Here is an 11,724-nt window from a genome sequence, read left to right as displayed (position 1 = left end):
GGACTTCAAAGCAACCTTCGGCGCAGCCTCGGTACCTTGTTGCGCCTGAGGTTGATCCACCAAGGTCGCCGGCTCTACAAACATTTGAGTGAGCAAAGATTCATTAATAACTCTATCGGAATCACGCTCATAAAACCATAAAGTATAAACAAAGTATACCTGTTGAAGAGGAAACAGCAGGCGCAGCGCCGCTTCCCTTTTCCGCCGCGCGAAGAGAGGAGGTGGCGGCACCATACCTCGTGTGGACAGGAGGACTGCCCACACCTTGAGGCAAAGAAGACAAGGAAACCTTGGAGGTAAACCCCTTGGTTTTCTTAAGTCCCTTCGCCTGAGTAGGAGGATCCTGAGCAACAGGGGCATCATTTTTCTTCTGTTTTTTACTGGCCCCTGCGCCAGTTTGCCCTTTAGCTTTACGCTTGAGTTGTGGCACCTCAGCTTCCTCCTCCACCTCTTCTTCCGCGAGCTCCAGCTCATAGTTCTCAAGCGCATCTACAATACGTGCAACAGAAATGTTAACCAAATTTGGTATTCTAAAGGCATAAGCATAAGTACAAAGGCCTACCAGGCGCATCGCTGTCAAAGCAAAATCCCAAATCAACAGGGATGAACATATCAGCGAAACGATCGGGGAAGCCAACTTCCCCAGCGCGACAGAGCCACCCTCCATATGCTCATCATAGGCGGCGTGGACGTACTCCTTGCTTACTGCATAAAACAAGACAAATGATATCAGCAAAACGAATTATATTCGCGCAGAAATAATGCAATGGGCTAATAACTCACATAATCCATCAACTTGGATAACAGGCTCAGTCGCGCTGTCGGCCCACCTCCTGCTCATGCCAACCCCCACCAGCGCCTCCTCGCAAATATTCTTGGCGGGGATGGTTCAGCAGTCAACTTATTAACCCATGCGCTAGTTGGGTTCTTAAAAACATTCACATCCGCGGGTGCAGAAGTGATCGCGCGCATGGTCATGCGGATGGGAATCACACCAGCCTTAATATAGAAAAATTTCTCAGACCAGTCATGAAGGCTCTTGAAGGAAACAGTGCAGCACTTGACATTCTGACTGCGAGGAACGAATGAGAACCAAGAATCTTGGATTTTTGGCTTATAAAAAAATTGAAAGCGCCGAGGGGTTGGCTCCTCGCGCTGAGCTTTGCACATGAACTCAAAATGAGTCATGCGCACAAGTCCAAAAGGATGGACTTGGGATATGTGAATCCCATAAAATTGAAGCAGCGCACCCATAAACCTTGTCATCGGGAGACGAAGGTTGCAGTGGGTGAAAAAATGGCAATATAAAGAGATATAGCCGGTGGGCGGATCTGCCGCCGTTTGCCCGGCCGCCGGAAGCATACAGCCATACTCAGGGAGAAAACCCTGAGAGGGGATGAGACTGTCAAAATCAGACTGTCTCAATTTACAGGGAATCTCATCCCACCTCTTTACTGTCTTGCCCTTCCCCACCTCCTCCGACGAGGCCTCAGCAGCCCGTTTCCCCTTGCCGGTCTTCTTCAAAGTGGACATGGCTAATGATTTTACACGGCGTTTGTTTGGGGAGATTGTGGTGTCTGGGTTATCAGACATACAACTGTGAAATCAAGCAGAGGTTACTTCAAGAACAGAAATCTGGAAGCAAAAGACAAGCTCTTAATCGGAATAAAAATGGAAGGAAAGAAAAAGCTCTGAAATAACAATAAGGATGAAGAATAACAACTCAAAAGGCTTGCTTTTATAGGCCCAGGAGAGAGAGAAACAGGTACTGGTCAGAGTTCACGCGCCCCCACTCGCAGGTGCAGACCAACGCGAGCGCGACACGTGTTCCTGACACTGTGTGAGGGGACATAAAGGGAACGAAACAGGTACTGATCAGAGTTCACGCGCCCCCACTCGCAGGTGCAGGCCAACGCGAGCGCGACACGTGTTCCTGACACTGCGTGAGGGGACATGAAAGGCAACTGTAGCACCTCGAGCACACGAAAAGTCTGACACGTCTCCATCTCTGACGCATGTCAGCACCAACCAACCACGTACATGGACGATTCATTTCAACCACAAGGATAGAATTTCGCGCAACGATGAGAAATAAAAAAGGAAAAGACAAAACCCTATTAAAAGAGAACTATTAAGTCTAATATCTATCTTACCTCGCTCGCGCGAGACAAGACACACATTAGACTGGGGGGCTTGAAGAGGTATGTACCCGCCTTAACATCGAGCGGGGCGGGTCAACCCACAAGATATAGACAAGAGGCTTGAAATCAAGATATCATGAAGGCACAAAGCCAAAACCTATGCGCACGGCGCATATCATATATGCTCACGCATCACATATGCTCACGCGTATCACATGCTCGCGCACCATATATGCTCACGCATATCACATCTGCGCGTGGCGCATCTGCGCGTGGCGCATATCGCATGCTCACGCATCATATATGCTCACGCATATCACATCTGCGCGTGGCGCATATTACATATGCTTGCGCATATCACATCTGCGCATGAAACATCTGCGCGTGAGAATAAAGAGAAGACTTCGCGCATCCTCAGGATAGGCGCATATCACACGTGCACATAATCAACCTCGTCCTTATCCAAATCAGGATAAGGACAACCTTGATTGTGCTCGTCAGCAAACCTTCCAGAATGTATCCTTTAAGGAATAAGAATATGCTGATGTTGACAGCTGCCAATGAAAGGTGGACAACTCAGCAAAACCCATGTGCTACCACGTGATTGCACATGGGTCAGGTAAAATGCTTGGGTCAGAGAATAATCAATGAAAAAGCACCAGGTGTCCTAAGGACACGTGGCGCAAAGCAACAGGAGGAGGCCAAAAAGGCCCTAATGGGATCTGAGCCCAATCATTTGGAAACCCTAACACTATAAATACCACACCACCTCCACAAGGGGAGGTAAGCAAGAAAATACATTCCAATTCCTTACTCTCAGATTATTATTATCTTCTCCTACAATCTCTTATTCTCACACCGGAGGGTTACCCCAAAGAGGACCCCTCTGTCCCTTTCTGAGTGGTAAGTTCACGGTGCTGCTCGTTTTGTAGGTGGAAGAACTCATACTCCGGAGAACCATCGGTGAAATAGCATACTCATACCCGAGGAAAGTTGATCGTCTACCAGTGAGCCGATCCACGTTTCTTCAACTGTCATTAAACAAACCGCATGAAAAATCTTTAGCTTCTCGTTTAAGTAACCTACAATTTTCACATATTGACCAAACGCCATTCCACACTGACTAAACGAATATAGATGACACCTACGTAAAAAATAAGAGTTTATAGAACATACGATAGGAAAGTTAACCGTTAGATAACGTGAGGCCTGCTGCTCTACACGTTCCAATCAAATCGTTAAAACCCTTATCAGACGGAAACCAAATAATCAAACAAATTCAACCAAATTTCTTTTCTTTTCATCCGATATTCACTCACATAACATAATATTAATAATGAATCCAAATCAATCAGCTGCTAATAAACCAGACGAATCTCAATCTCAATCTCACTCCACTGACTACGCTCCGTATCCCAAAATCGATCCAAACGACGTCGTTGTTCCTCCGCCAACTGCCGCCGCTGAGAGCTGGACATCTGTGCCTGTCGGTAATGAACCGCAAGTTCCGCCACCGCCGGTTACCGGCCAGCCGGTGTATACGTCTGCCGCTAGGGCATCGGATGCTCCGCCGCAAGTTTCACACGGTGTTGCCGGAGGTCCGGCACCGGCAACAACTATACCTAGTGAGTCTAATCCGTACGTCACTCCTGCTCCCGTGCCGACGTCATCTACGAAGAGTGAGTGTGTAGTTGTATTTCGATTTGTTTTTGTAAATTGGAAATTGTAATAGATCTGTTTTGTTATGGTTTGTTATTATTTAGTGATATGAACATGATACTTATATTGACTGTGGAACTGTTAGGTTTAGAAAATTATTTGTTTGATCTATACACTCAGTATCTGTGCTATAGCATATAGGCGATATTTACCGATTTTATCGATACCAGTTTTTAAGTCTTAATTGTCAATTTTTAGTGTTTAATGTTAGTGTATTAAGTCTTAATCAGTTCATACTTGCTACAATTGTTACTGTTTTGTAAGTTGCAATAGGTTAATTTGTTAATGGAAGAAGAGTATACTGAATTGTTAGTGTTAAATTGCTATATATATATATATAAATAGTGCATCATATTAAAATTACCGATATCCCACTACGATAATCAATATCTCAAATATTGGTCTTCGACAGGTATCCGATATTTTTCCACATTAATTGCGTTGTGTTTATCTGTATTGCTCCATACATATGTACTTTAGAGCTGATTGCTCCATACATATGTACTTTACATATATTATTATTATTAATATTATTATTATTATTAATGTTTATATTACTGTTGAACTTAGATTTATCTGTATTGCTCCATACATATGTACTTTAGAGCTGAGGGTCTCTCTGGCTGCCACCTCTTTATCCCTTTGGATAGAGGTACGGTGTGCCTACATTCCACCCTCCCCAGACCCTACTTATAGCTTTGCTGTTGGTGGGACTACACTGGGTATGATTGATTGATAATTGCGTCGTGTTTGATTAGATGTTTATTGATCACTTAAACTGTATTTTGATGTTTACATGTTTGTTAATATAGAAACGATTGATACGGTGAAGGATGTGCTTGGGAAATGGGGAAAGAAGGCTGCTGATGCAACAAAGAAGGGGCAGGACTATGCTGGAGAAGTCTGGCAACACTGTGAGTTTTGCCACTACTTAATTGTTTTTGATTAATTTGCTTTGGATATTATTTGACTCTGTATATGAAGCATGGTGCGAGTAGTTTTAGTTTGAAATGCATTTTTATAGCTAAGCAGATATTGAAGAACACATATATATACATATAGTCCTAGATATCAAGAATTAGCGTCTATCTATTTCATACCGTATATGTTCCTTAAGTGTTTTAAATACATGAAACATAAAATGCATAAAGGTTGGTAGTAACTATGAATCCAATGAATAAGAAAGTGGACAATTGTTTATTGGGATTAAGTTTACTGTACCTTTGTATATCTTAGGTGGTGGTGGATCTAGGATACCTATTAATTAGTGCCCAAGAGAAGTTATGAGTTCTGTGTTTGAGTTTGATTTAAATAAATATAAAGAGTTATGATAAAGTTAATTGAGAATAGGTGTATAGAGGACACTCAACAAGGTGCATGCTAACTTGGTATAAATTTCATTTTGGTTGTATAAACACTCCTCATTTTTTTTTATCTCATCAAAAGTTAACATAATCATTACTTTCATGATTTCTATTTACTTCATTTTTCCAGATTTGATAAATGTCAGTTAGTTGAATTGTTTTATCAAATGTAAGTTGGGTCAAACTCTTTTTATTGGTTTTATCTAAGTTGGCTAAATGATAGGATTAATAATATGTAAAGATTAACACAAAGTTATAATCAAAGTGGACGTGATTAGATTTTCAATAAGTTATCTGATCAGATTCAAACCAACAGTATGAGTGTATGGTTTTCTATTCATAATTTCATGAAACATTGTATTGTCTTAAATGTTAAAAGTCTTCAACAGTTCAACTATATTTTGCTACCATAACATTTGTATAATTGACTTCTTATGGGATGATTAAAATAATTTAAATAAAAGTGAGACCATTGGTAGGTTTGTATACTACAATATCTATACATTTCTAGTTGGTTTTTATCACTATTACCCAAAATTTAGATATAAATCTCTTTATATGATTAAATATATAAATAACCGCTATATAAACAACCTCCTGATGCACTCATGCACAAAGCTGATCATGTATGATGTACCTGAGGCGCTCCTGATGTGCCCGCCTCATTTGCCTCGGGTATGCTTGTTCCATCAAGTGTGCTTTTAAAGCCAAGATTGTAATGCCATGGATCATATATGAAAAACTTGATCTATGCAATTATAATGCCCTGGATTTTGCTAAGCGGATCAATACTTGGGTCAGTCAATGATCCAGCTTGTTCAATCCATCTAAAAATTTTGATAACTATTTATATTCTTACCATTTCTTTTATTTTTTTACTCCTAAACACCCATCCCAGTACCCCACATATCATTCTCTTCTTTCTTTTAATTTTTTTTCTGTATTTTTTTTTTTGCAATTATCTTTCAAAAAGTCATCTTGTAACGTCACACTTAGTTGTATAATTTTAAATGTACTACAATTTTTTGGAAGCGCGTTCTTTTGAAACATTAGTGGTTTTTTATAAAGGCATTACTTCTTGTACAGAATATTTTATAGTCTATATAGCTAGATTAGTTTGTTTCATAATTAAATTTAAAATTTTACATATTATTACAAGTTGTCTAAAATTTCAAGACAAACTTTTAAAAAATGACCTGTTTATAACGTTATTTTTTGTAATAGTTGCTATTTTGAATAATAAATTTCAAAATATGATGGTTGTCTTCAAGAAGTTGATTGGTTTCATGATATTGATTTTGAATGATGATCATTTATTGGATCCGCCAGTTTTTGGAATGCAAGTGGTATTAGTAAAGCCAGATGGGGCCTGCTTTATGTGGAGGATTTCAATAAAAACATACTGTATATATAATGACTGTTTTCTGTAGCATAATGTTTTGTTGTATCACTTTATTTGAATATTTGAAGTGTGACTGGTTCAAGACCTCGACTTTTTGAATGTGGTTGTGTTGTTACAACGACATTCAGGAAAACGTATCGTTATAACAAATTAGTACATTTGAGAATACAATTTTAAAAATAAATAAAGGTATTGTATGTGCAGGCTATCCAAGTGTTGGTCTTTTTCTAATAAGGCTACCCAAAAACGTATATGGTTTTCTTTAAGTCCTTAATTTTCAAAATATGTTAAAACACCTCATCAAAGGTATTTTTGGGTTTAAATAAAATTTGAGGGCATCTTGTCACCTGATTCGTGATTCATAGTTTGTAGCAGTTTAGGGTGAATTTGGAATTACTGAAGCTAATGACTTAACAAATAAACAGCGCCATAGTTGTTCTTTCTGCTGAGGTGTCACATCCTATTAACACTAAACAAGAAGCTTAGTTGGGAATACTGAACAAGAAATAAGTGAAGGGAGCCAAACATTACAAACAAGGAAAGGAGGCAGGTGCATATGAATAAGAAAATAAAAACAAAGTATTGCAAACACAAAATGTCAAATCCAATAATTAGATAGCAGTCAGCACGAGAGTACATATTATTGTATCTATTTGTAAACACATTATATCAAATATTTGAAGTGTTCTGTTTTCCCTATGGAGCCTTGAATGAAGAACTTAATCGACAAAAAGAAATGGCCGAGAGACTACATCCTATGATCCTATTAAAGCTGTGACATATGATACATGTTTTAAGTTGTACTCCATTAACTTGTAAACTTTTATTAAGCTATTTTCATTTATTTCTCTTTGAATCAGTGAAAACTGCACCAAGTATTACTGATGCTGCGGTTGGGAGAATTGCTCAAGGAACCAAAGCTCTAACCGAAGGTGGTTATGAAAAAATCTTTGCAACAACATTTGAGACGGTCCCCGATGAGAAACTTGTGAAATATTATCCTTGCTACCTTTCCACATCTGCGGGTCCCGTCATGGGAATCCTCTACATGTCAACCGCAAAGCTTGCTTTTTCTAGTGACAATCCACTTTCATACAAAGTTGGTGAGGAGACACAATGGAGCTATTATAAGGTCAACTTTCTTCTTACCATTCTTTAAATTAGAGGTGTAAGCAAGTCGAGCTGCTTATGAGATATTCGAGATTGGCTCGTTAAAAGCGTGAATCGTGCTGAGCTTAAATGAGCTCGAGTTCGAGCTTCACATATCAAGCTTGACTAGGCTCGCGAGTCTAAATGAGGCTGTTATTTGTATAAGATAACTGTATTATGTTATGATAAACATAACTTAATAATATAATTATGTTAATATAAAAAATAAAATTACAAATATATATATATAAAAAGTTATAAGTATGTTTAAACAAAATAATCAAATAGTTAATGAGTCAAGCCTCAGCCTCGTGTATTGGGCTTGACTAGGACCACAAGCTTAAACGGGTCTATTATGTATAATTTCATTTAATATGTATTTACGTAATAATAATAATAATTCATTAAAATAAAATATAATTGAATAGTTAATATAAAATTAATGTTATAAATATTTATAAAAATAGTTATAAAAATGTTATAAATATATATAAATATTAATGTTTAAATAAAATAATTAATCAATAAGTGGTCGACCCCAAGCTGCGAAATTTCAAAACGCCACATAATAATCTAAGTATTTTACCGATGCAATTTAGGAGGTATCATGTTTTAAAAACATTTTTGGATCCGTTTGACCTGTTTTATTTCCAGTTGACCTATTTGATCAATTAAAGGTAAATATAACTAGCTCATAAATAAACAACTAGCCTATTGGACTAAAACCTTGTAATAACAGGTGGTTATCCCGTTGCATCAACTGAAAGCCGTGAATGCTTCGAAAAGCAAAGCCAATCCTGCTGAAAAGTACATCCAGATTATCTCAGTTGATAATCATGAATTCTGGTTCATGGGTTTTGTGAACTATGACAGTGCTGTAAAGAATCTTCAAGGCGCCCTTCAATCACATCATCAAGTGTAACCTCGTTTCTTCATGGTTTCACTCTTATGATATATGATCATTTACGGCGTGTCAATGTTGCAAAAACTTGTGTTTAGGTAAAGATTAGTTTGCAGCAGTCACCGATAATAATAATAATAAGATAATATACTATGGTCAGAATATCATTCGGTTTTGGTTCTTGCTGCATATATTATATGTGTTTACCTACATGTTGGGCGCTGCTTTGTGTGATGATTGGTTCTCTTTCTTTGCATTATGTGTTACGTTGTCGTGATTTACTTTATGGTTTTATTGTATATTATATTATTATATTATGTGGCAAATGACATTTGGTGTAGTTAAATTGTATGGAGATGTGCCCTGCTTGCGGTGCGCGCATATAATGTATATATGTGTGAACCCTCGGGTGGGCAAAAGTAAAATTGCACTAATTTTGACGTTATTTTACTAATCTCGTGAAAATAACGTTAAAAGTGATGGAAGGTTAATCAGGCATCATGTGGTGGCGTTGATAGCCGAAAGACAAGGGTACATGCACCAATCAGCCAGCGTCCCGATGATTGAGTGCTATGTGCCTTATGTCCAAGGTTTGATGCAAAACTAGTATAGAGCTGGGAGTCTCACCGGAAGCAGCCTCTCTATCCCCATGGGGTAGAGGTAAGGCTATCTACATCTTACCCTCCTCAAACCCTACCATAGCTTTGCTATTGGTGGGATATACTGAGTACGATGATGATGATGATGAAAATGTATGGAGATGATCACTTGTTTGGTTTGTATGATTTTGTGGAGTTTTTTTATGTAGAGTATTTGCATGTTCACAGTACAGTTGTCTCTTTTTAAGCGTTGTGAGTTTTTCATATTAAATTTAACATGTTTTGGAATGAACCGGGCGTCGCATCATAACAAATCTGATTGGAGTCAAACCCTTTTGTCACATGGTCTGCTAACTTTTGTTGTGACCTAATGTTTTATTGGTTTATGCCCTGGACGTGGCCAACGACCTGAAATTCCAACCATGCTATTTGTAACTTCTGAGCGTGGCCGCTTTGTGAGGCAAGAACGTATTATTGGGGAGATTAGAACCATGTGCTATTTGTAACAACTTGCCCTTTTACGCTTGGTTGTATTTCTAGCAATGTGGCTTCATTATCACATGGGATAGATGATAGATCTTGGTTTCTGGTTACAGTGGAATCTCATTAAATTCGTTTACCATTTGCTGATATTTGAATTCATTTGAATAGCAAAGACCCACCCTCACTACAAGAAAATAGGCTCATTGAAAAAAAAACACATTTTTATAACAGAAACTCTCATGATAATGCGTCAAAGTCGGCGTGTTCTCTAATTATTTCTTTTGATTGGTTCAATTTTATCAGTTAATATACTGTGGGGTCTTTTACTCTTTTACATGCTATTTTTAAATCTTTAAATGTATTTTTTGTAGTTTGCCAATCTAACAATTTAGCATGTTTTAAGCTCAAATTCTCAAAACGACCAGAAACTAAATTAACAATAACATATAATAACAAACTGAAAAAGATAGTCAAACTATTGCAACACTCTTCAATGGGAATCTTGAGTTAACTTAACTGTTACGATAGCATGTGGACCTCGAGCTTCAAACATTTGGCATACCCTTTATCTGGGTTACCTCAATCTTATGTAAGTTTGTGATATTGCACCTTTTATTATATATATTAGAAAGAATTCTTTTGGATTTCAAATCCTTGCACCTTTATTATATAAATTAACTAGTTTGAGGCCCGTGTATTACACGGGTAATTGTTGAAAATTTAAACTTTGACCATTAAGTGAAATACAATCAACAAATTGATCATATATTTTTAATACAATAAATTAAAATTACAGAAATTACATAACGAATATTACACAAATTATGTTACAAATAGGTAATCCGTAACATGAAACCCAACCTAAGAGAACCCGTACCTGAACCCAAACTAACCCAACCCGAGAAAATCGAACCCAAGAAAATACTAATCCGAACCTGAACCGAAGTAATTCGGGTTGGTTCTTGTGTCCGAATTCTAGGTTTCGGGTCAACCGAAAACTTTTAATTTTAAAATCATATGTATTTTAGGTATTAAAGGCTAAGCCTAAGCCGTTGACGTTATCAGAATTTAGTTCAAGTCGATTGTTCTCATTCCACATATTATGAATCGAATGTTTATTGTTTATTATTTTGAATATAAACCATAATAAACACTTTAATTAATACTTCAAAATTCACTAATCATCTCTTGTCAATCCATATGGAGAATACTTATTATATGTAGTAATGTATTTAGTTGGAATAAACCAATAATTTTAATATCATATATTGAAATAACTTAAAAGATAAGGACCATATATGAAAATTGGTTGAAAAAAAGTTAAGGAGTGCTATGGTATTGACAAGTGGCAAAAATGGTAGACTTCTATTAGAATAGATAGAAAATAATTCTTTTGGATTTTAATATGTAGAATGATAATATAGTTTTCTAAAACTATGTTATTGATTGTTTGTTTTTTTGTAAATACACACGCGTATATAGATGCATTTGTGTACAAAATTTTACACGTATATATAAATTTTCAAAAGAAATGAGATGAAATTAAAGAATAAAGACAAATTTTGTTTTTAATAGCAAAGCAGGTGGGATGGGTCTCGGGTTACTAAAAGATATTAATCTCAGTCTCCTAGCTAAGTGGTGGAGGTATAAAACAGAACCGGAGAGATTATGGAGAAGGGTTGTAACGGGGTTCACTTCAATGTTCGTAACATTAAACCAATTCCTTGTAAATCTCTTCTAACAGGTGTATGGAATAATATTATTAGTAAAACTGATTATGAGCTCCTTGGTTTTTAACATTTTGTTTAACTCACTGATAGGAGAGGCAAGGAATGGAATGGTAATGAAATTTATTTTGGTTGGACATGTGTATAGGAGATTTCCCTTTGTGCTTCAAATTCCCATTCCTTTTAGGTTGGAAAAACAAATAAATTATGTTTATTACAAAACATTTGGTGTCAGCCCA

The 11,724-nt window shown here is 37.2% G+C and overlaps 1 protein-coding gene across 1 annotated transcript; it reads left to right on the top strand.

The window, feature by feature from the left end:
* Positions 1 to 3,256: 3,256 nt before the first annotated feature.
* Positions 3,257 to 9,016, top strand: LOC143618154 (GEM-like protein 1). The gene is made up of 4 exons (XM_077090465.1): positions 3,257 to 3,820; positions 4,673 to 4,774; positions 7,487 to 7,758; positions 8,515 to 9,016. The coding sequence occupies exons 1-4, from the start codon at positions 3,478 to 3,480 to the stop codon at positions 8,695 to 8,697; spliced, it is 900 nt and encodes a 299-aa protein (XP_076946580.1). The 5' UTR covers positions 3,257 to 3,477; the 3' UTR covers positions 8,698 to 9,016.
* Positions 9,017 to 11,724: the final 2,708 nt, after the last annotated feature.

The sequence above is a fragment of the Bidens hawaiensis genome, unplaced genomic scaffold (assembly GCF_021521415.1).
Source record: "Bidens hawaiensis isolate Kalapana, Puna unplaced genomic scaffold, B.hawaiensis_p1.1 tig00064449_1, whole genome shotgun sequence".
Taxonomy (NCBI): Eukaryota; Viridiplantae; Streptophyta; class Magnoliopsida; order Asterales; family Asteraceae; genus Bidens; species Bidens hawaiensis.
The sequence above is the reverse complement of the archived record's forward strand: the minus strand, read 5'-3'. Positions and strand labels throughout refer to the sequence as shown.

Coding starts and splice junctions, on each gene's coding strand:
- LOC143618154 (XM_077090465.1), top strand. CDS start 3,478: ATGAATCCAAATCAATCAGCTGCTAATAAACCAGACGAATCTCAATCT. Junction 4,775..7,486: donor TGGAGAAGTCTGGCAACACT/GTGAGTTTTGCC, acceptor TCTTTGAATCAG/TGAAAACTGCACCAAGTATT. Junction 7,759..8,514: donor CACAATGGAGCTATTATAAG/GTCAACTTTCTT, acceptor TTGTAATAACAG/GTGGTTATCCCGTTGCATCA.